A 25,757-nucleotide genomic window follows, 5' to 3' on the forward strand; every position below is an offset into this window, starting at 1 on the left:
CAGGGCAGAGATTCAATCAGTAATTTAACCTCACCCATCAAAGAAAAGCCCAGGTCCCGATTGCTGAATTCTACCAAACATTTCAAGAACTTACTGCAATCCTCCAAAGTCTTTCAAAACAACAGAAAGGGAGGTAAGCCTTCAAAACTCTTTCTATGAAGCCAACATCACCTTAATACCAAAGCCAGAAAAGGGCCCCACAGAGAACTGTAGATTGATATCCCTGATGAACACAGATGCAAAAGTCCTCGACAAAATGCAAGCCAAGAGAATCCAGCAGTAAATCAGACAGATCATTCACTCAGACCAGGTGGGGCCTAGCAGTATGCAGTGATGGCTTAACACATCACATTAACAAAGTGAGGAACAAAAAGTCATCTTAATAAACGCAGAGAAGGTACTGGACAAAATCCAACATCACTTTATGCTGAAAAGCCCAACAAAGTTAGGCATAGAAGGAACACTCCACAACACAATCAATGTAATATATGAAAAACCCAAACCAGCATCACACTGATGGGAAAAGACTGGAAACTTCTCTCTAAGATCTGGAACTAGACAAGGACATCCATTTTCACTACTGCTGTTCAACATAGTATTAGAAGTCCTTGTTAGAGCTATTATGCAAGAAAAAGAAATTAAAGGAATTCAAACTGGAAATGAAGAAGTCAAATTATCCCTTCTACACATAGGACAATCAAAGATTCAATAACAAGGTTGCTGGAACTCGTAAGAGTCTGACAAGGTAGCAGGGCTCGAAATCAATGACAATAAATAATGGTCCAGTATATACAAACAACTCCATAGTTGAGAAAGAACTTGTAAGAACAGTCTGTACTAAAATAGTAGAAAAGAACCTTAAATTCCTTGGAGTAACTAACTGAAGACATGGAAGAACTCCATGATGAAAGTTAAAAAACACTGAAAGAAGAAATAGGAGACAATAAAAAGAGAAATTTGCCATGTTCCTAGATCAATACAATCGACATCATCAAAATGTCCATTCTACCGAAAGTATTACATAAATTCAATGTGATCCTAATAAAAATCCCAACAACTTAGAAATACAAGCATTTGGAAACACAACAGACAACAAACAGCCAGACTGTCCTGAAGGAGAGAGATCAAGCTGGAGGAATGACAATTCCAGATGTCAAGATTTACCACAGGGCAGTCTTGTACATAAACTAGTACTAGAAGAAGATCAATGGAACAGAACAGAAATCCCAGGAGGGGGTTCTCAACCATGCACCTAGCTAGCCCTGTACGAGAGAACCAAAAGAAAAAATATCAGGAAAAGCTTGGTCTGTTTAACAGATGCTGCTGGGAAAACTGGCTCGCAGCCTGCAGAAGAAGCAAGTCCCCTGCCTTTCAGCTTATTAAAAAATCAGCACTAAACAAATCTGCATCCAGAACCCATCAAACTATTAATGGAAAACATAGGAAGCAATCTACAAGATACAAACACAGGCAAAGACTTCTTAGAAAAGTCACCAAAGGCAGTGTCAGTTAAAAAAAAAAAAAAAAAAAGCAGGGCTACATCAAACTAAGAAGCTTCTGTTATGGCAGAGGAAACAAGCGACAAAACAAAGGGGCAACCGAAAGAAAGGGAGAAGATCTCTGCACACAGTGGACTAACATTCAGGATTTACAAAGAGCTTCAAACACTCAGCAAAACAAATAATCCTGTAAAGAAACGGGTGAAGGAAATGAGCAGGCAGTTTTTCAAAGAACAAATTCAAATGGCTATTGAATGTTCAGGCTCCCTACGAGGTTCCACCTCACTTCAGGGAGATTAGTATACATTTGGAAATCTACTAACACCTGTTGGCGTGGATGCGGAGAAAAAGGAACCCTCCTTCGCTGGTAGGAGTGCAGCCTAGCACAGTCACTACGGAAGTCAGTATGGAGAGTGCTCAGACAACTGATCTACCACATGACCCAGCTATCCCACTCCCGGGAACAGATCCAAATGAAGTGAAAACTGCAAATGAGTTAGTCACATGCAAACCTAAGCTTACAGAAGCAACACAGTCCACAACAGTGAAGACATGGAAACAACCCAGAAGCCTCTGGAGAGAGATGAATTGATAAAGTTGTGGCATAAGTACTCCACGGAATAATACACAGCCATTAAAAAAAATGAAATACCAGCACCACCTGTAACAAAATGGTTCCAATTGGAGACCACTAAACTCAGTGAAATAAGCCAATCCCAAAAGGATAAATACCGTATGTTCTCTCTGATATAAGGCAATATTCATGCAACAGACAGGCATATAGGTAGACATGTATTCTCACAGACCGGGGAAGTGAAGATATGTCACAGCAGGCATCTTCACTCTCGAATAAAAGCAGGACTCCCAGTGGAACAGTTAAGCCTATCTTCCCAACAGGATGTTAGGTCTTCTATCTTTATTTACACCTACAATTACTTGATACACTTAAGAAGCAGAATGTTTAACCTGTACTTGCTACTGAAGGACTGTACTACTAGATGTTAGCATTATATGGGGGAATATGGTGGGAGGGGAGAAAGAGAAGGGGTAGGGGATATCCCATTACCTGCAAAAATGCCTCATAGAAAATAATAAAAATAATTTTAATAAAGAATATATTCAAACCCTCATTTGAGAGCAAAAACAATGTTACAGAATAAAATACAAGTGAACATCTTCATGACCTCACATTAGGCAACTATTTCTTAAATTTAGACACCAAACACATAGGCAATACAAGGAAAAAAATATCAGGATAGATTATACTTCACTAAAATTACAAATGTGCACATAAAACACCATTATCAGAATAAAAAGCCACAATATCCATAGATCACGTGTAAGGATTATCATCCAGAATGCAGAAATAGTTCCTGTGAGTCAGCACATAAACAGTCATGTGCACGTTTGAACACACACAAATACAGTTCAATTTAAAAAAAAGGGGAAACACCTCAGACCTTCCTCTGAGGACACAGACACGGTCAGTTAAGTACATAAAACAGCACTCAGCATCCAATGTCATTAGGAAAATGCAACTCAAAACCACAAAGGGCTATCACTGTGTACCCACTAGAACGCCTCTTAGTAAACAGGAAGTGTTCGGCCAGGATGGAGAGAGATCAGAATCCCTATGAATTTCGGAATGGAACGTCATGAGTCGCTGTGGAAGTCTGGCAGGATTATCACACGGCTCTGCAGTCCTGCTTCTAGATACCCACCCAAAGACGACTTCAACTGCTATACCGACGTCCATGCCAGCGTTATCTGTAGCAATCAGACTACGGAGGAAAGCCACTCGTTGTATCAAAGGAAGAGTAACTAAATACACACACACACACATATACATACAAACAGAATATTCTGACAAAAACAAATTCTACACTATGGATGAAACCTGAAAACATTATGCTAAGTGATTAAACAAAATAAGCCAGATAGGGAGATCGACAGCAACACCCCACTTACATAGTTCTGAGAGAAGAGGCTGTGGCTCATTGCCTAACGGGCAGTCTGTCCTGGAGCACAATGTTGTGAAAGCAGTTAATGCCACCTAACGATGTAGAACCACCAGAAAAGCTTTGTTATTCAAATTTTACCACAATAAAAAATTACATCAAGAGAACTAACAAAGCTGGTAAGAGCAGTGAATTTGCTTGGCTAATATGGATCAAAACTGTTTGGAAATAGAATTTGTTCCAGTTTTTAGAATTTGGGCTCTTTCCACTCATCACCAAATCTTGAGGCTTGGTGTAGCCTGAATGAAAAAGGTCCTTTGGCAAATGTGGCATTTCCCGTAGCACCTGAGCAATGAGAACCTGCATGTTACAGTAGACACGCCCAAGTGCCCAGCCAAAGGTGCCCGGAACCAGGAGCCAAGGCTCAAGACACAAAAACCCCAACGGCTTGTGTGGACTGCAGTCAGGCTGCGGGCGGCAGGGGTGTACTCAGTCAATACTGGCTAGTAATTTTCCCCAGCTCCGTGGGGCAGGCCAGCTGGAGAGGCTGACCCCCCCCCCCCAAGATACTGCTGTTTCTTTCATGATCATAGAAATGCTAACAAATTCCACTCACTCGAATCCATCCTTGCTACCAGGTCTCCAAGAAGGAAGGGGTGCACAAGCCAAGGGGCTTGCTGTACTTACATCCAAAATGTAAGTAATCCAGATTACTTACATGCTAGTAATCTGGAGACTTGAGGATTTTTGTTTTTTTGATTTTCTCCAAGTATAAAATGTTATTGTTTAAAACAAAACCCTTGAGGAATGGGAGAGCGACATTCTATCAAACAGTTGAGCGCTCATCTCTGACTCTGCCTCCTGAATGCTACTGCCCTCCGGCTCGGGCTTGAAGGGTGGGGGTAGTGGTCAGCGGTAGAGGCACTGAAGCAAACAGGAAACCTCAAGAGCATTTCACATGGGCCCAGTCTCTGTTTCCACGCGCTTGACTCAAAGTGCATGGTGCAAATTATACCACATCGCCTGGCACGCCAGCCAGGCCCACTGCACGCCTGCTCAGCTGTTCGTGACCACGCTGTTCTGTGCGCCCACAGCTCTGTCAGAGCTGCTGCAAACCTCTCTTTCCCAGGAGCTCCAGAACATGTGGTTCAAGTGGAGCATGTGACTCGTCTATTATTCCTCTCTGGGCAACCAGTCTAACTTACTCAACAGCTGCTGCTAAGCTGGAAGCAGTACCATGGCAGACAGTGTAGCGGGGAGAACAACTTTTCCATGCTACTTTAAATGCCTGGGCTTTGCAAGTAACGCTGATAAGAGATTAACAATGAATGTTGACTCTGGGTGTCTATAAATCCACTGAAAGTTTTTTTCAAGAAGCAAAGCATGGAGTGGGCATGTATCCCAGCAGTTAAGTTGCTTGCATTTCACATTGCAGTGGCTAAATTCAACTCCAAAACTCCCAGTATATGCTAATGAAGACCCAGGGACAGGACAGTGATGGCTCAAGGAACTGAATTCCCAACACCCACAGAGATGTGGACTGAGTTTCCACTTCCCAGCCCTTGTGGGCATTTGGAAAGTCAAACAATAAACAAGAGCTATTGCTCTCTTTAAAAACCAAGGAAAGAAGAGGATGAACCTCTCAGCTTCTTGAGTGTGGAAAGTTCCCGAGTCGGGGATGCTCACTGACCTCCGTCACCTCCTTAACCCCACACCTCTCCACCGTCTGGCTCACTCCACTTGGGAGATGCTTCCTTAGCTCTGCCTGCGCAAACCCAACCTCTCCTAAGTCGAGGGTCCTGCTTCTCCACACAGGCAAGGACACGGACCTCTTCGCTCTCCACAGACCTGGTCCCTCTGCTTCTATCTCAGCTCCTGGAGCACACCCGATGCCCGCCTAGCAAAGTCGTAGTCATCATGTGTACACTGAGTCCTGTGGGAGGGACTGGGGGTGTTCAGACACCCTTGGTTTCCATCAGGTGAACTTGCATAGAACTGGGTTTGGTCGGTGCCAACAATCCTGGAGAGGGAATAGCTTCATAAAGTGCCTGTTAAGGCCCTAAGGCTGAAGGGCGGCATGCATGTTCCAGGAACAGCCATGAGGGCACAGGGCCTAGACCACATGGGTTCCCTGCAGGCCACTGTTAGGACCTGGGTGTTCTCTCCCTGAAATAGGAGCCACAGAATGAGATCATGGGAGGAGCAAGGCTGATGTACACTGGCTGGTGAAAGGGGCAACTTCCAGCCCGAGCCTTCCACCTCCACTGCTTCCTAGGCTACTTGGCCTCTTTGCCACAGGCTGGGAACCTCTGTGCAGCCAGGGAACTGGGAAAACAAGGGCAATCTTGGACGCTGGAGACTACTGCGAGGACAGGTCGAGGGGAGGAGGCCACCAGTGAGAGCTACAGGAGAGCAGGCTGCTTTACAGTGTCTAAATGGATACAAGCTCTCAACTTAGTAACTCAGTCCCTGGGTTGCTTCTTTTCCTTGGCGCTCCTGTTCTCACCTTCCCCTTCATATTCCTTTTCTTCCATCCTTGCCAAATAGAAAAAGGTCAACTTCATCTAACACTTTCAAGCTTTAAGCAAATTGTAAACTCTAATTCTACAAAGTCAAATCATTTTCACATATTCAGATTTGCTTTTAATAACCAAACAAATGAATTTGGGGGGAAAAATCAGTCCAAGAAATTAAAATGACAATATAGTTCGAGCAGATATAGAGAATCCTGTCATCTTTAAAAACCGATACTTCATTCTTCCATGTCTTCCAAATCTCCTTCATTTCCTCTTGGGATGAAGGTTTTCACCAAGGCTGAGGTCCCGTCAGATGTCAAATTGGTTCATCTATGAAGTAGGAAACCCTGCCAACAGGACGGCAAGGTGGGCCTGAACAAGGTTGCACATACATGGAAAGGTCTTAACCTACTGTCATTGTAGCTCAGCCTTGACTGCAGACTATCAGCAGAGAATACACAGCAAACAAGCCCTCATGCTAGACAATGACGTGGAATTCAATGACTCCAGTTGTTTGTAACAGTATTTACAGCAGTCCCAGCTGGCACTAAAACAAGACCTAACAGCTTTTCAAAAAGAGTTTAGGAGCAAGCATTCGGCCTCAAGGTTAAGTCACTGGGTGGGATACCACGTCTGAGTGCTGGGGTTCAACACTCCTGACTAGCACTTCACTCCAACTTCCTGATGCAGGCCCTGGGAGGCAGTGGCGTCACTCAGGTACTTAGGTTCCTGGCACCTACACTGGAACCCTATATTAAGTTTCTAGCTCCTGGCTTGGGGCCCGTTGCAAGCTGTCATGGGCTTCTGGGGAGTGGACCAACAGATGGGAGCTCTCTGCCAAGTAACATATAAATGCAATATAAACTTTGTCTGGTAGATAAAAAATTTGAAATACACCATTTCATTAATTTTTGAATAGCCTTTCTATTTAAAACAAAACAAAAGACAAACAATAAAGCATACATAAGAAAGAATGCCAAGCAAGCTTCCTTTCTTCTGTCTGGGCACAAAAGTTCCACTGCCTCTATCAATATCACTTTTACTTTGCTGAGGATCACTGTACAGGTATATGTCAAAATAAACAAAGATAGTTGTAAAAGCCAAATTTACATCAACTACAAGAACATTTGCTAAATGATAACTTTTAAAAATCACTTCCTATGTAGCTCTACCATATCTATAAATGTTATTTTGTCAGGAAAGTTCTGGAAACTTTTTAGCTAGAACATCGTTTTTAACATTAAGAAGTTGGAAGCTCAATTGATTGTTCATGCCTCTGCTCTTAAAACGATAAATGAATCTTTGCAAAAGATCTTTTTAATTAAATATTATCAAAAGCACATTCAAGATTGTTACACCAAAAACTAAAAAAACAAACACTCCCTGCACGTTTTCAAAATGTGTGATGTGCATACAATTCCTTTGACTTCTGACAGTCACAAACGCTTCTACTAAACTAGATTTTTAAATGCCAGACAATTTTAACACTAAAATACAGAAAGAGCCTTTAGAAAGAATGCCCTAAGGCCAGACTGACACGTAGAACAAAGTTCAAGACCACAGTTCTCTTAGCAAAGACTGCACTTTCAAGGATATTTGCAGAGAATTTCTTAGTGCCATTTTAATCACAGATTTAAGTAGGCTCCACATAGTTCAATAACCAAATACAATAGTAACAAGAAATTTGCCACTCAATGTTACAACTCAAAATAATTCTTAAAAAGATTTACTTTTTTTTTCCTTATTGGAAAGTCATATTTAGAGACAGGAAAAGACAGAAAGATCTTCCATACATTGGTTAACTACCAAAGTAGCCAAATTGGCTACAATTGAGTTGTTCCAAAGTCAGGAGCCAGGAGCCTCTTCTGAATCTCCCACACGGCACAGGGTCCCAGGGCTTTCCCAGGCCAGAAGGAGGGAGCTGGAAGAGAAGTGGAGCAGCTGGGACATGAACCAGCGCCCACGGGCGATCCTGGAGCATGCAAGGCGAAGACTTTAGCCATAAGGGCTATTGTGCCAGGCACTCAAAATAATCTTTAAGGGGCCAACGCGGTGGGCTAAAGTCCTTGCCTTGCATGCACCAAGCCCTCATGGGTGCCAATTCACGTCCCTGCTGCTCCACTTCCCTGCTTGTGGCCTGAGAAAGCAGTCAAGGACAGCCCAAAGCCTTGGGACCCTGCATCTGTGTGGGAGATCTGGAACAAACTTCTGGCTCCTGGCTTCGGTTTGGCTCAGCCCCAGCTGTTGTGGCCACTTGGGGAGCGAACTAGCGATGGAGGTGCTTTCTCTGTCTCTCCACTCTGCAAATCTGATTTCCAATACAAATTTAACAAACATTCAAAACAAAAACCAAAGTCTCATAGAAAATTAATTAAATCCTTAAAATAACCTTCAATCTGTCGTAATCTTGCCTTAAACATTTAAATTTATTAGCCTTTTCTAATCACCATAAAAATACCATTTCTCACAGAGCTGTTTAAACAGCACATTGTCCTAACACCAGAACTCCTATATAAATTTAGCATTAACTAGTCTTAATTTTTGCTATTTGGAGATTTGTTCACATATATAACCCCTTAGCTTTAAATGTAGCACCAGTTCTTGGAGATGTTTAAAACATAAATAATGAAGGCTGGCACTGTGGAACAGCAAGTCAAGCCACCATCTGCTAGGCTGGCATCCCATATCCAAGCATTGGTTCACACCCAACTGCTCTGCTCCTAATCCAGTTTCCTTGCTGCTGTGCCTGGGAAGGCAGGTGGCTGATGGTCTAAGTACTTGGGGCCCACCCACTCATGTGGAGACCAGCATAGATGTCAGACTGAGCCAGACCTGACTGCTGCTGTCGTTTTGGGAGAGAACTAGTACTTGTAAGATCTCTTTATCACCATTTCTCTCTATATAACAAATTCTATAATCACAATTTTGTAATATATTAGTTACAATTTTGTAAGTATATATATATATACTTACAGAGAGAAACAAAGATAGCAAGGCAATGTATTCATAATTTGTCCATCTCAAAACAACTCATTTTAAAAACTAATCAATCAGGCCTGGCATAATGGCTCATCTGGCTCCTCCTCCTGCGTCAAGCACCAGGATCCCATATGGGCGCTGGTTCATGTTCTAGCCGCTCTTCTCTTCCAGCTCCCTGCTTGTGGTCTGGGAAAGCAGTAGAGGACGGCCCAAAGCCTTGGGACCCTGCACTCACACTGGAGACCTGGAAGAGGCTCCAGGCTTCAGATCAGCTTGGCTCTGGCCATTTTGCCACGTGGGGAGTGAACTAGCGAATGGAAGATCTGTCTGTCTCTCCTCTCTGTAAATCTGCCTTTCTAATAAATAAATCTTAAAAAAATGTTGTCAATGTCCTCCTGCCAGCTCCCCCATCCCTTCAAAAAACCCTGCTTAGTCCTAGGACTTCTCTTCAGCCAGGATGTCTCATGGTTGTTATTACATATCTGACAATAAACTATGGAAGTTCTTGGAGCTTGCAATTTTACTTGGACAACCAATTCTCAAATCTTTTAAGTGAGGAAACAGACGATTCACTGAGGCTCACACAGTTACCCTGTGGCAGAGCAAACACTGACAGATGTGACAGACACACAATGAGAGCTAGAGGAGCAGGCACACAGAGCCTGTGGACTGGACCACACACAGCCAAGGGCAAGTGAAGCACGCACTGCGGGCCTGACTCAGATAACCTGTCCAGGGTAACTCCCAAGCTTAGCTCTTCAAGAGCGTAGGAAATACAACATCAAGCCTGGGAATGCTCTAGCCAAGCAGAGATCGTCTCAGCTTCTTTATCTCTGCCATGTTTTAAAGTACCAATTAGCCATCAATACAAAGGATCTGGCCTTTCTAGAACTAGTGATTAGTCTAATTCACTATTATGAACATCAGATTTATTTTTTAAACTGAAGGGAAAACCCCTAGATTTTCCTTTATAACTAACTTCAAAATTTCACTTTTTGAACAAAAATGCTTTGAAATGTCAAGCAATCATAAATATACACACGCATTATACAACTGCTTATTTATTTAGTGGCACAGTTTTTAAAAACTAGAAATTACTTCTACCTTTCATTTCACATACAATCTGTAACCATCTACAGGCTGAATGCAATTTTGTCAAGGAACTTGGAAATCAAAATACATTGTTAAAGTGAGAACTGAATTCACAGACTTTCTCTGGACCAGGAAGGGGTACATAATACGAAACATACATTTATAGAATTTCTTTCAATTTAAATCACATACACTGCAAAGTAGATGAATCATTGTGAAGAATTGTGTTACTGTTGAGGAAAAAAAAAAAATCTGCAACTGTACTAGTCTTAGGCTTCCATACTTAGAAACGACGAACCTCTACACAATATGCTTTTGAACAGGCTCAAGTGAAGTGAAAGCTCAAAAGTGAAACTGCTGGGGGCATTACACTGAAACAAGATGGTATGCTACAGACAAGTGGGTGAGCGGTGCCAGAGCTAACCTCAGGAGGCCTGTTCCTGCCTTCAAAGGCCCCACAATGGAAATCCAACACACCTTACCTGAATACTAGGTTTGGGTAGCAAATAGAAGTTTGCAACTTTTCTTTGTACCAGCAATCTCATGCACCCTATATGCTGGTGGCTGGCCATGTTAGACTATCTTAAAAGTCTCTATTCACACCCAGTTCCTTGCAGTCTGAAATGAAATTTAACTTTTAATGACTTCTAGTACCAGGAAGTTTAAATCTTTAATCCTGGGACCTGACTGTTTACTTACTATATTGCTAGCTAGTATGTGTCTATTCCTTGAAGGTTGGAAACACCCAAGACACATTCAAATTTCATTTCACCAAGTATCTGAGTTTCCAAGGGGGTAAATCTCACAGAAAACAATCATTACCTCAAGTTAGTTCAAACACTGCTTTTTTACCTGCAGCGTTATTTTCCCCTAGCACAACTCAGTACAATCTTTAAAAATAAACAAAAGCATAATTTCATACCAGGATCTAACCAGGATTCCCTCTCCCTTTGTTGTTATATTTTAAATGAGACAATTCCTTAAAATAGACTGCAGTTATTTTTATGCCCTTAAACTATTTTACAGGTTCTGTTGCGGAAGGACAGCCTGCTCCGCTGAAGTGCAGGCTCCAACTGGAGGAGCCGGGAGACACTGCTGTATCGTAAACCTTCGGGCACGATGTGTCTGGGCTGGAGCCGCCCCAGGCTTCATCAGCCCCAAAGGACCCGTGACCCGAAAAGGTTATCCATTGCTAACGTGAAACTTGTGCCACTCACTGTCCCTCATCAGGGTATTTCTAACTCAGTAGCTAACCAACAGCTTTCCAGGCAACTTGCTGACTTCAAACACAAAGTAGAAAACTAGTAGAAAACTGAAAGGCTGATTTTTTCAGTTGCTTAAGTTGAATAATTAATAACTTTGATCATTATCTTCCTGGAAACATCAAACTGTTTGAGTGGTGAAGGCTGAATCTTGCCAGTTCATGTTACAGATCAGTTCACTAAAATCTCTGGCCAACTCCACGCAAGCTTTGCCCGGCTTTTATCCTCAACAGCCTCTCACCGGCGTTCTGCCACCCTCCGCCCCAGGATTTTACTTTTTATTTGAACCTACCATCCATGCACATTGACAGGCTGTTCCCTAAGGCTTTCTTGATCAAGAGAAAAAAATCAGAAAGGAAGTGGTAGAAAGAAAAAAGAATCACATGATTACATCACTTAAACGACCCTTCCCCCATGTCATAACAGTATGAGTTGAGTTTTTCTAATTAGCATTCCCACCTGCAAGTCACATAAGGCGATGCTAGCATAGAGGCCACTAACTTAGTACATTTAACCAGTAAGACAATCTGTGTACAGGTGAACAAAGTGAAAAGCAGCCATCTGACAGGAAGTGGAGCCTATCTTGCTACTTCTGAAAAGCACTGTTATCCGTAATAACTAAACCTTCAGGGAAGACACTATTTTCATCAAAACAGTACAATATTACATAATTAGCAGATGTATTTAGTATTTCAAGCATTAAAAATAAACCAAAACACATAGCACGTTATTGAAGAAATAAAATTAGGTATCTAAAACTTTAAAGATTTCCTAGTGTCGAAAAAACTAGAAGACTACGTCACTCAAAAACTGTTCATAACAGTATTGGTAAGCAAAATATGCAAAACTGAAGGCTCCTTTCAAAGGAAAGCCTCGAATGAGAACCACTCATGTGCTGAAACACTTGTCTATCTTTTGTGATAACCAAATCCTAACACAATACTGTAAAATGAGCAAAGTTAACTGAAGTATGTATCCTGAAGTTCAAAACACAAAACCAAACATGGCAGTACTCAATTTCATCAGTTCTTTCAGGAATCACAAGCACAATTTCCATTTGAATTTGTCCAGTAAAGATGAGCAAATCTTCTTCAGTTATTAAAACTCAGTCATCATTTGACTAAAACGGAATATTAACACTGGCAATGTTATAAGGAAGCTTTACTGAACTTCAACTTAGCTACACACATACAGACACACAGACATATATTTTTAACACTTTAAACTCCAGTACCACTTATTGAGGGTTGGTGCATTCTAATAAATACATTATTTCACTGACTTGATGCTATCAGCAGAAAAAGGAAAGACTATTCATTATGGATAATCAAGCACACGGAAGGAACTTAAGCCTTGCATCATCAATTCAATTTTATTCTTATGCCAAGCAAAATTCTCTTTTGAATGTGATTTTCAAATTTGGGGAGAGAGAGAAGACAGAAGAAAAGCATTTTCAGGAGAACAGAGAAAGAACAATTGAGCTCTTTTGGCAGTGAAATGCCCTGTTCTGGAAAATTCTCAGTAAACAGTAGGTGGGAAATTTTTTTTCCTAAATCAGTGATCCAGTTACAATAGTAACATTGGTTAAAACTTCGAATTTTTACCAAATGCAAATTCCTTGAAGGCAAAGCTCTATTCATCTCCTTATAGTCCCAAGGTAGTTAGCCTAGAACAGTGCTTTGCAGATAACACTAAAAACAATCATTAGCTGGATTAATCTATGATCAAGTGAATGGTCACTAAAAGTACTGCTGTAATTCAGAGTATATGAATTACACAATTAATGTATTTCTTACTCTTTGCATTCCTAACATTTCTTAATGTTAATATAAAAACTTCAGTAGCTGTAGCAATTGTGCAGCCCTTGAGAAGTTAATGACTGTTACTAAACAAGCTTGAGACAATTCAAAAGCGGAATAAGGACAGTCCCGCCTTGCTTTGCTCAGGTGAACACTGAGAACTGCGCTGCTGCTGGAAATCAGGAGGGCTTCCCCTTTTAAACTAATAACAGATCAGTGTAATTGTTGGGGTGGCAAGTACCTACTATGCAAAATTAAATTTCCTATTAAGATAAGCAAATTGGGACCACCCTAATAAGCTATTTAAATGACAGTATATTTTGAATATTACCATCATACAAGAACTTTTCCTCCAAAGAAAAGAACATACAACTCATTAAAAAAAAATCAAGGCATTTTCCTGAGACGCTAGTCAGCATAAACAAAGTGGGATCAAGAACTTAAGTGGTAAAAAAAACCGCAATGTACAACAGAGGTGCAAAATGCCTTTTAGAAGTGTGGCTGGTCTGCCATCATGACCACCACCTCCAGGAACCAGGAACACACGTGGGCTGTTGCTAGAATGTAGTTACCTCCTTCCTATATTTTTAAGAAGAAAACATTCTTACCTAATATGGCAGTGCTGACTCATGTGGACAGGAGTCTTCTTGCATCACACTTGAATGTGGTCTGCTCTCATTTCCAAGCTTAATTTTAGTGCTAGCAATTTTAACAGAGGAATACTTCGGTTTCTTTGTTGTTTAAGGACTCTCAAATAAGGAGAAACCTCTAAATATACTACCATGGTCTGAAACACAGCTTTCTGTCACAGTTGTCACTTGTGACCACTTTTCATTTCAAGAGCCCCCAGCCAGCCGGTTTAAGATGGTAAAATTTATGGGACTAAAACTCCGGGTTACTTTAAAAATGAAGGGTCTGGCTTCTCACTGTACTAGTATGTCTGGTAATCATCTACAATAGAAGCACCGGTGTTCAGGAAATGTCCACTTAGATGCTTACCAAGCCAGAATGGAAACATCATACTTTGCATTCTACTACAGTGTTTGGCATTAAGCATTTATTTTATGTATGGAATTAGTTTTGTAATTCCAACTGTTACGAATTTCTAAATATAAATAGTACTTCAGTTTTTCTTCATTCATGCTTGACTAAGACATAAATTAAACACAATTAATTTACATGTAATCACCCCTCAAATAAGAGTGATAATGAAAAGATTTTGCTGGTATGAAACTACTTAAATCAGACATTTCACATTACTTTTCCCACTACTCCCCTAACTTTACATTAGTTTTAAGGCTATATATACAAATATGTATATCTCCAAGTTAGGGAAAAAACAAATGTAACAAAATGGATTATGCTAGCTTTTATACACAAAGATTTTTCGATTTTGTATCCAAAGTTATATTTTACTCTTACATTTTATTAGTTTTCTAGAGGGGAATCTGCCTACTGAATGAGTAAATTACATGGTGGTAAATACAATACTGACCCTAAAGAGACAAAAACACATAAAGACACACAATAGCAGTCTTTTCAATGGGACAGATTTTTAAACTCACTTTCACATATGCTCAACCAGAATGATTAAAACTAAAATTAAATTTGGCTATTTTATATCTACAATTCCTTATTTTGAAAGTTATTTTTAAAGGCCAACAACTAAATTTTATCAACATGCTATATTTCAAATCACAAATATATCGCAACCACTTAGATTCTAACGACATGGGCCAATTAAAAATCACAGACACACACACACGCACACACCTACCACACAGGGTTACCATGTTGAACCTTGACAATTGTTTTAATTAGACAGTAGGCAAATTTAAGCTGATGTACATCTTAATGAAAAATAAGCGGACCAAAAGAAACCTAGTTAAAAAACAGATTAAGGAACAATAGCAACTTAAATCTTCTAGTCTTTCTAATTAGAAGAAAAACAGTTCCATCTATGCCTTGAATAACAGCACTGTCCAACTGGGAGAGACTAATTTCTGTTCCTACAGGAAAACCTCATTTACAATGGCACTGGGTATTTTAATAGGCAGAGGTAAAAGAGGAATTACACATACATGATTAAACTTCTTGTTTGTTAAATCAAGCTTTATTGATAAAATGGAATTCAGAGTATCTTACTAGGACAGCAGCAGGCCCAGCCAATCATGATAGCAAAAAACATGGCAGTCTCCTACAGTATGTAGGAAGCTGCTGCTCATCAATTAGTAATTAAATGTAAGGGCTTGGAAAAGAGGTGCAAAGAATCAAGGCATCTCAGCCTCCAGATTGATGTCCTTAGGAATATACTGTATGCCTGTAGTACTCACGGCAGCAAGGAGAGCACATTCAGACAGACAGCTAAAACAGGGCAACGGCTTCACCAGGAGCGCCAGTCCTGCTGCCAGGAACATGAAGGTGGTTTTCAGTAACTCCGTGGATGTTTAGCTTTGTCATTATTCTCCATAATCATGTGCACATTTGAGCACCTAGGCTGATGTGGCTGCTGCTCTCCCTGTCCCAACCCCAAGTCCAAACGTAACATGACCTGAAAGGGTTATATATCTGTTGCTTCACACAACAAGCCAAACGTTTCTTATAACTTTGATAGTGATTTAAAGCAGTTCATAATTAAATATGAGTATTTTGTACATAGACAATTATACTTTACAAAAAAAAAACCACCAAAATCATACAACAAAAATTGCTGGAGTCTGATTTACAACATGAATTATGGTTTGAAATCACTTTTACATAAGTTTCAAATTCACAAAAAAAAAAAAAATCAGTTCTGGGCTAGCTGTTGTACTGCTGAAGTTCTCTGATGTAATCTCTCTCACCACGTCATATCCCTTCCTTAATGCTGAGGATGGATGTTAAAAGGTTCAAGCCGTACTCTCCTTTGGAGGTGCAGGTAAACTCCATGGCTAGATGAGCAGTTTTACCACATATCATCAGTTGATGTAGAGTCCTTGATAAGGAAAACAAACAAACAAGAAACTAAATTAAAGCTTAGAGGTGCTTTATACTACTTTCTGGATATGCAGAATTAAAGGTTTTATAAAGTCGGCATTTAAAGTGCAAATTTTTTGCAGTATGCAAATATGCATGTATGTGTTATCAATAACTGACAAGAATTGTTAACCCTTTGTTTTGCTTTTTGGAAAATAACTAGAATGAGTTTACAGTGAGATTGACCAAATAAATCATTAAGTCAGCAGTGCTATGAAAGAATACACAAAGAATACTACTTCCGATAAATCCAGTCTTTTAGAATACAACTCTTGTAAACTTTCAATGTATTTGCAGAGATTAGCCTTAAGTAAGACAAGTTTTGGTAGTTTCAAATGCAACACATAAAGTATTTGAGAACTGTGCCCAAATGATTTGAAATGACCACTTCTTTATAAACATCACCCAACAACAAATGATCAGCAATAAAAAACTTACTTGGAGAACAGAGCATTCTAGTATAATATAAAGTGTTCCTCATTCTAACATTTAAAAGAAATATACATATAACTCAGGATTTTTGACAAAAATATTTCCAACCATAGAAAACACTCAGTGGAGATGGACATTTGGTAGCTCTGTTGTAGTGGCTTGCAAAACCTAGAACAGATCCAGCTTCTCATAGAGACAGTATTCCCACGACAACAAAAAAGTTCATTGAGTGGAGGCAAACCTTCTGAAGTGGAATGCTTGAGGAGGCTTTAAAAAAAACCAGAATAACTCAAAGGGACTTTCTTCTGCTTTGAGAGAGGTGGCCACTCACCGTGATTCTGTCCTCAATCACTACAACTGTGGTGCAGGCAGAGATGAGAGCAGTCAGGGTGTGTGTGAGAGAGTGGGTGGAGTGGACAGCTCTGCAAAAACAGGTAGGAAGGATATGCATTTAGAGTGAAGGGGAAGGGGAGCCGAGGAAACTAAAAGGTTACTTACAGTGTCATCATTTTTGTAAGGATTCAGTCTATTGTAAACGGCTTCAATTACATTCCGCCTAAATTTTAAAAAAAATGTGGAAAATTAATTCTTTGGAAAGTATGATCACATTTTCTTACAGTTAGGTGTTCAGTAGATTTTCGAAAGCAATTTTAGAAATTATTTTAGTTCCATTTCTCGCTTTCAGTAAAGTGAGCCTCACTTCAGGACATGTGGGTGCCACTGTGGAGGTAGAGGTCACACTGCAATCTAACATTCCATCAACGCAGTTAACGTAACACCAAAAAAACAGGTTTTATAAAGAAACCAGTCAATGTGGTCTACTCAGATCAGAACTGGGCTTAAGGGGTTGAGTCAGCACTGGCAGTCTTTTTTTTTTTTTTCTTGGAAAGGCATATATACAGAGAAGACAGAGAGGAAGATCTTCCATCCGATGGTTCACTCCCCAAGGGGTCGCAATGGCTGAAGCTGAACCAATCCGAAGCCAGGAGCCAGGAGTTTCCTCTGGGTCTTCCACAAGGGTGCAGGGTTCCAAGGCTTTGGGCCGTCCTCAACTGCTTTTCCAGGCCACAGGCAGGGAGCTGGAGGGGAAGCGGGGCTACTGGGATTAGAACCGGCGCCCATATGGGATCCCAGGCATTCAAGGCAAGGTCTTTGGCTACTAGGCTACTGAGCTGGTCCTAGGCAGCCAGACTAACAAGGATACCTTCTTAAAAAGTATTACTAAACACATACTGTTAGTTAGAAGGCATCTTAGTCTTGAAAAAGAAATAACTTTAACATCTAATGTAGTAAAACAAAACAACATATTTTTAAGTTTTTATCTTTCAAAATGCCCCTTTAACAGAGCAGTTTTAAAACAAAAATATCAAGGCCAGCGTTTTGACTCAACTGGCTAATTTTCCTGCTTCAAGTGCCTGCATTCCAATGGGTGGGTGCTGGCTCCTGTCACAGCTGCGCCACTTCCCATCCAGCTCCCTGCTTGTGGCCTGGAAAGGAAGCAGAGGATGGCCCAAAGCCTTGGATCCCTGCACCCACATGGGAGACCTGGAACGTGCTCCTGGCTTTGCATCAGCTCAGCTCTGCCTGTTGCAGCCACTTGGAGAGTAAACCAGTGGATGGAAGATATTTCTGTTATTCCTTTTTGTAAATCTGCCTTTCAAAAAGGAATATCAAATTTCCAAGATAAATCCCTGTTTTTGAATATTATTTTATTTAAAAACTTGTGCTCTCATTTTAATATTTCCACAACCGCTTTGAAGCAATTTATTAGCCAGCTTTACCCAGAACATTGTATGATTACGACCTGTTCACAAGACAGCAGAGAATGAAGGAAATTAGTAACACACCTTGTAAGTCAACTACAAGTATACCTGAAGTGAAAACGTTAAAGTAGCTTGAATTTTTCCGGTGTACTACGTGTAAGAATGTCATTTTAATACTTTACACAAATTGGTTGTTCCATGAACTAACGTAGAATGGAAAAGGGCTAGAAATGTATTCATTCTTTCCTTCACTCAACGACAATAGCAACCAGTAACCAGACACTAGCAACATCAGACACAGAAATGCGCTCAGACGCATCAAGACCAACTCTGCCGTGTCATTTCGTCCAGATTGACAAAATCACCCAACTAAATACTAACACTCACTGAGAATTTGGTAGCGCTGCACATTTAAAAAATTCTTTCACTTGATTATCTCATTCATGCTGCATGAGGAAATCAAAGTCACCCAAGCTTCTCCAAAACAGCCCTCAGTGCAGCTCCCTGGAGAGAGGTATTGTGCTATCTACATAAGGATCATATCCCAATACCAAAAAACACGAAGTCACAGCTTAGACACTGTGCTACGGACAACTGCATTGCTTTAGGAATCAGGGAAAAGCACATTTGATCAACGGACACCCAACACCTGCACACACTGACAGCAAGCGGGGAGCGGGCGCAGAGGTCACTTACTTGCTAGCCAGGTCGCCCCCGGGAGGGAGGCTGGGGATGCTCTCGCTGGCTAACGTGCGCATCACGTGGACTAAGTCAGGCACGCCTTCCCCCTGCTTCTTTATGATTTCTGGGGATCAGAAGTACTGTTTTTGTAAGTGTTATCCAAATTTAATTTTTAAAAACTGAAACAAAGATAACTTAGGTTTTTAAAGATGACAGTTACCATATCTGAGAATTTCTAAACTGGCATCGTTTAAAAGAAAACAAAACAAGTTGAGCTTTGAAAATTTATGACAAAGAGCAGCAGAAAAAGACACAAAAGATAAATTTCAGAGAATGAAAATAAGATTAAAATGTTAAAAGAAAAATCTATCATGTTGAAATTGATGCATTACATAATCAGGACACATATGCAAACACAAGAACATTCTTTCTTAGGATGTCAACTAGTTACTGTTGAGGAGATATATTCATTCTCCAGACTGGAAACAAGTTCTCTGAAATTTTCCCTGTAAAATACATCGCACAGATTAACCAGAAAAAAAAAAATACAGAGAAAGGGGCAAAAAAAAAAAAAAAAAAAAAAAAAGGAAATAACTCCCAGATTTGGAAAAAATACCTTCAAAATAAGGAAATTTGCTGATTATATACTAACACAAATTGTTTCACATTTATATTTGCAAAATGATACTTAAATAACATGCACAAATTAGTTTATACATCAGAACACCACTCAAAGCTTAATTTTTCTCTAAAGGATCTTTAGACAATATGTAGAGAAATAATAACAATTCCTTTGATTACTTGAGACAAGCCTTAAAATAAAAAGTCTGTATATTTAACAGAATTTTTAAAAAGAGGAAGATCTGATACTTATACAACTGCATCTAGAATTAACATTGAAAAAAAAAGCTATCAAGTGGGTGTAGCAATACTCTGTAGTGTTGCCACGATTTTTTATTCCTATCACAGAATATCAAATACTATTAACAAAGAACTTTACAAAGAACTCTAAAGCTATTCACTTCCAAGTACAAAAATTCTTCACATGGTTTTAGCAAATTCAAGTCAAAGTTATTTGTTATGTTACATGTTCAAGTTTTGTTTCATTAAGAAATGGCATTTTGTCATTGTTGGGGCAAGAAATTATCATTCTAGTTCTTAATTTGTAAACACCTTTGAAAATAACAATGCATGAAGGTCCTTCATCCTTGGATCAACCCTCAAAATGTTAACTCATCATATGAAAAAACACATTATTAAGAGACAGACACTGCTACCCATAATATTAATATCAATAAAGGCTTAAATTCTCTTTAAGAACAAAGGCCAATTTCACCATGTACTAGCAGTTCTTGCCTTTTTTTTTTTAACAGTCTTAAATCTGAACAAAAAGCAAGGATCTCAGATTTGGTTTGCCAAGTTCTTTTATTGTGTAGCATATTTATTCTACATGGTTCTAGTGCTGGGAATCTCTGTACAAAAATAAAGGGATTTGATGTTTACCTAAACTGCACAATTTCACAATTTAAAACTGCAATACACTTAACATACAGTCTCTTGCTAAGCCAACACAGTTACCTGGATAGGAAACTACACACAATAGACATGAACACTGGTGGTAATTTTAATCGATGATGGTTTCAAATCTAGAAAAACATTACCTTGAATCATCTAGATTTGATGTATCTTACATCTTCTTTGTTAAAATATAAATTAGGATATATTTTAACTGTGATAAAATTACAAGAAAACAATTAAAAAAAATAATGTAAAGCTTTAAAAACAAAATTCCCTACTTCATACGGGCTAATCCACTTAAACCACCTGAACATTAATACTATGCTGGTCTTGCTTTCTTATGCTTTAAAAAGAAATCACTTCGAAGAAATATTCCTTTAATTGCGCTTGGATTATACATTTTAATTAAAACTGTAAAAAGACTGAAAGCTTTTATAAAGAATAGATATGTATAGAATATTCATGTTTCACATACATTTGTACCAACACACTCTGCCTTGCCCTCCCCCTCCGGCCCGTGGGTGGGCATCTCATGTCAGAATCGGCAACTCCAACGTTCAGAGACTCAGCAGCAGAGGTTTAAGAAAATCTGCACAAGAATAATCTTCAACTAGTTTAGAGGGACCACAAACCTAATAGCTGTATGGTTTAAATTACGGGGTGAATCTTTCACACCCACAGACAGCCAAGTATTTGAAAGGGCACAAATGGAGAAAGAGCTGCAAAGCCTTTTGTCCTTTCATATGGTATGGACAGAGAAGCCAAAAACGCTCAAAGCAAATGCAATGAGGTTAACGGGTCCCAACATTCAATGAAGGCATGTATTTACACAAAGAAGGAAAAAAAAAGATTCTGGTGCCTGTCTTGGAAGCTGAATACAGTATTTTTTTTTAACCTATGACATACAGCAACTTCTATAATGCAAACAGTTACATTCTTCCTACATTTTTAAATGTGATTTTAATTAATGTGATATTATTCTCTAGTGCAGTCTCATCAAACCTAAGTAAGAAATACCTTATTTTACGTATGATACAATAATCTCTAACTGAATAATACAAGTATAATAAAACTTCAACATACCAAAAATATTGAGTATTAACTCCAGGTGGCAACTCACAGGTATTCCAAGTTCAAGTGTCACCACATTACCACCTTCGTCTCTATACATTCCTTTTAGGGTTTCAAACTACTTTCTGTAGCAATCTAGAGTTTAAAACTTTACTGCAAATATTTTTTTACTGAAATGATCAGATTATAAAAATTCCAAGACCCTTGATAATATTGAAAAACAAACTCACTGAACAGTACATCCAAAGAATGAAGTACTAAATATTACAGACACATACTAGACATATCACTATCAAGTGGGGCGGGGCAATAAAAATAAAATAGCAGCTTCAGACAGTACTGAAAATAAAAACCAATCAGACTGATTATGACTAGTGTCAAACAATAAAAAGGGAGAAAATAAACTCGAAGTGCATACTGATTTAAACAATGCAGGTACAGCGGGAGTGTGGTGGGTCAGTGTTTGCATGCTATCAGATCTTTAACATGCAAATAACAGCAAGAGCCCAAAATGCATTTTAACACTAGTGAAGCTTTTTGGCTTATAGGAACTACATACTCTATATGCTTGTTGTATATATACAGTAAACGGAAACTCTCTGAGGAGTCTTAATGTTTATACCAAGTAGCAGCTGCATCAAAAATCATTTAAGCTTTCTAAAAAATTTAGAGGCATTACGCTTGGGACAGACAACTGCTTTTAAAATAATCTGTAGCATCATGAGAAATATACTCCTCGAATTTCCTTCTCTTTTCTTGATCATATTCAGCAGTTATATTCTTCTATTAAGTCTATCAATGTTTGAAACAGTTACTGCCTTAAGCAAGAAGCCTAGAGTTTAAACCAAATTTTTCAAAGCTGTAGCACATAAAAGTTATTAATAATAAGGCTATGACCTTCAAGTTATCAAGATGGTATTCAAATGATCACCATCAAAATAATCTCTTAGTAACTAAATAAACCGCAAACCAAGTTTCCTGGCATAAAATCACTCATGCCAGTGCATTCATTAAGCATCAGAGTCCACGAACATTTCAGCCTTTTCAAACAAGCTCTCCTGGAGAGAGGGCACAGGCCATGTTAGTTGTTATTCCTAACCTGGCTGTGACAGGACAGAGCACGGATCTAACAGCTACTACACAAACGCGCCTTCCCACTTCTGTACACACAACACTAAAAGCTAAGATGTTAATGGTTTGTGCTGAAGATTTCTCTTTAATAAAGCTACTTATTTTTTGTTAAATGATCCACCTTCTACTCTGCATTCCAGGTACTTGTCCAACTCTGCCTCCTTCTTCACCGCTTCTGCTGACACTTTGGGTGCATTTGGAAAACAGATCAAAATCACACTCATGTTGTCTCGACTTCCCTGGGAAGAAAAAAGTTCAAGAGAATATTTTGATTTTATTTTTTCCCTCTTAAAGTTAGATATGCCATTTAAAGTTAGACTTGTTTCAGTGTTATATTTTAGTGAAGAAAAAACACATGTATGTGCCTGCTCGTCTGCATGTATATACTATGTGCGCAAGCCCAACCCCCACAGAGTATACAGATTACACCATGTAATCAATTCTCCAAAGGACAGGAGGAACATTATGGGTCAAAACTCACTATCATAATCATTTTTTATAATTCTATAAAACAAAGCTCTTTCTACACAATCAATGGCAGTTGTCCTAATTTGAACCAATATCTAACACAAATACGTATGTACACACACATTTATCCCAAACAACATGACAGAAAATTCTAGTGTTACTTAGCTATAGCAGGATTTGCAGTTATACGATTTTTTGACAAGTTTACATTTTAAAAATTTACAGTAAACTGTGGGGACAACACATTCGTCTCATATGAAGTTAAAAGTAAAATAAAATGTGGAGTTAAAAGTAAAAACTACAAAGTTTGCTTAGTTCTTCCAAAATTCAAAAACTGACAGTATGAACTGTTGTCGATCTCCTGATTTTAACATACATGTTGAATATTACATAAATCAAGTATCAATTAAGGTTTTGAGTTTATAGTGTTTATATGAAACTTACAGAATGCTTTTAATTTCCTTCATGTTAAATCAAACACAGATCTTCAAGAGAAACTTAACAAAATCAATGAGTTTTTTTTAAAAAAAAAAAAAAAGATCAATAATTACCACGGAAACAGAACAGAGTGTGGTATGAAGAACACTAAACTCTAAGTAAGAAGTCTAGATTTTCTAGTCTGGATCCTGCTACCAAATCGTATAATCCTGTTTGCTTGTATCTTATCTAGGAAAGAAAGCAGCAGATATGGAGGACTTATGCTAAATTAGACAATGTACATACATAAAAATGTAAAATGTGTGTATACACACATATATGAATTTATATACACACTAGGTCATTAATGCACGAATCCATAACAGTTATTATCTCCGTGTTAAAGCTAACGGTGGGAACCATTTGCCCAACCCTGTAGAGTCTGACTCTTTGAACCACAGAGCTTCCTCTCCTGTAAAATAAAGGGGCTAAGCTGCTTCATGTGCCCATGTGGTCCCATCTGATACAATCCTTTCAACGGTCGCTGACAACACGGGGTAGAAACATGTCTTACCCTTTTGAGAACTAAACTGATTTTCCAGAGGATTTAAACAGCTTACCTGAGTCACACAGTCTCACCCAAGTTCTTTTGACTCCATGTTCAAGGCTATTTTTTTTTTATTACATCACACCAAATATTCAATAAGTACCTTTGGTGGTGCTTCATTAAGCTAAAGTCAGAAAGTATTTCCACATATACACTGAGATACCAGATGGTACAAATGTTAAAATCCTAAAACGTTTTTTCATATGAGTGTTAACTCTCCCCATCTCCCTTCTTTTAAAACAAGCACTTTGTTATAATCTTTCTACCTTTGATAAACTTCCCACTATTAAAGCTTTAAGTAGTCATGGTTACTAAAAGACTAAAGAGTCAGATGATAACTTGCATATATGAAAATGGTCAATTCATTTCTAAAAATCATTCCTATATTTTCCCAGTAAGTGAACAGTAGTGTGCAACTGTGCCAAGACTTATTTTTGAGACCCCACAGGTTCTAAGGTGATTAAATTAATGTCACTAAAGTCGTTTGGTGCTTTTAAAAAAAAGTCTAGCTACCTTATACAAACAGGTGTCGACCACTTCATTGCAAACTTTCTCCAGGTCATCAGTAACTTCAAGTCTGGATCTCACAAACTCACAGAGCTCTTCGTTCCCCATGACATCCCATATGCCATCACACGCAAGGATGATGAACTGATCGTCCTCCTCAGACCTTTCAATATCATGGACTTCGGGCTCTGGGGAGACCAGCTGCTCCGTGGGACCTTTTCCATGGACACACTTGTAATCAAAATCCCCAAGCGCCCTCGATACAGCCAGCGAGCCGTTCACGCGCTGGATCATCACCGAGCCGCCTGCATTCTGAATTCGTTCTTTTTCCAGTGGATTACTCGGCTTGTGATCTTGTGTGAAGAAGTGAACTTTCCTGTTCCTACAAAGTAAACCTCTGGAGTCTCCACAGTTAATGAAGTATGTATGTTGGGGAGAAATTAAGACACCCACAGCTGTTGACCCACTTCTATCTGCACCATGCTTCTTCTCTGACATGACTCTCATGTGTTCATCGATCTCCAGAAAACCTGTTCTGATTCCGTTCTTTACATTCTCCACCGAGGGCGCTCCTGCAGACCCTTTAAAGTCCTGGTTATTGGTGATGTGATCTAACAAATGCTCACAGCAGTATTTGGCAACCTGAGAACCAGCATGCCCATCGTATACGGCAAAGAAGGACCACGTTTCAAGTCCACTTGGCAAGCCGATCACAGCCGTGTGTGCATCCTCCATTTCCACGCGCCAGCCTTGCATGCTGCTCAGCCCGTACCGCAGCCCGTTGCCCTGCCCCTGGGCGTTATGCTTTTCCATCTTTGGCTTGTCTAAAAATGCTCCCATTATGTCTTGATCCTCTAGCTCTGCAAAGGAAAATAAACAGGAAAGGCAATCATTGTCTTACAAACAAAATACATGCCCTACAATCTTCACAGAGCGAAGCAGATACACCAGAAATTTTAAACAAAAGTTTATAACTCTTGTGATAAACAGACACTTGTGCTGCTGACTTAAAATCTGGAGGTTAAAAAGAATAATTCAGAAA

General features: G+C 39.3%; 1 protein-coding gene across 1 annotated transcript; it reads right to left on the reverse strand.

Moving 5' to 3' along the window:
• Positions 1 to 15,206: 15,206 nt before the first annotated feature.
• On the reverse strand, positions 15,207 to 25,593 carry LOC121166769 (protein phosphatase 1A). Its single transcript, XM_040996049.1, has 5 exons — positions 24,722 to 25,593; positions 22,838 to 22,955; positions 19,012 to 19,120; positions 17,051 to 17,108; positions 15,207 to 16,079 (listed from the first exon to the last, which is right to left on the reverse strand). The coding sequence occupies exons 1-5, from the start codon at positions 25,553 to 25,555 to the stop codon at positions 16,050 to 16,052; spliced, it is 1,149 nt and encodes a 382-aa protein (XP_040851983.1). The 5' UTR covers positions 25,556 to 25,593; the 3' UTR covers positions 15,207 to 16,049.
• Between the last annotated feature and the right edge of the window lie 164 nt (positions 25,594 to 25,757).

This window comes from Ochotona curzoniae, unplaced genomic scaffold (genome assembly GCF_017591425.1).
Source record: "Ochotona curzoniae isolate NIBS_2020 unplaced genomic scaffold, NIBS_Ocur_1.0 patch221, whole genome shotgun sequence".
Taxonomy (NCBI): domain Eukaryota; kingdom Metazoa; phylum Chordata; class Mammalia; order Lagomorpha; family Ochotonidae; genus Ochotona; species Ochotona curzoniae.

Excerpts from the sequence above, each read along its gene's own strand:
- LOC121166769 (XM_040996049.1), bottom strand. The coding sequence starts at position 25,555 with ATGGGAGCATTTTTAGACAAGCCAAAGATGGAAAAGCATAACGCCCAG. Across the intron at positions 22,956-24,721 it reads TCGACACCTGTTTGTATAAG|GGAAGTCGAGACAACATGAG; the intron begins GTAGCTAGACTT and ends TTTTCTTCCCAG. Across the intron at positions 17,109-19,011 it reads GGGGGCGACCTGGCTAGCAA|GCGGAATGTAATTGAAGCCG; the intron begins GTAAGTGACCTC and ends TTTAAAATTTAG.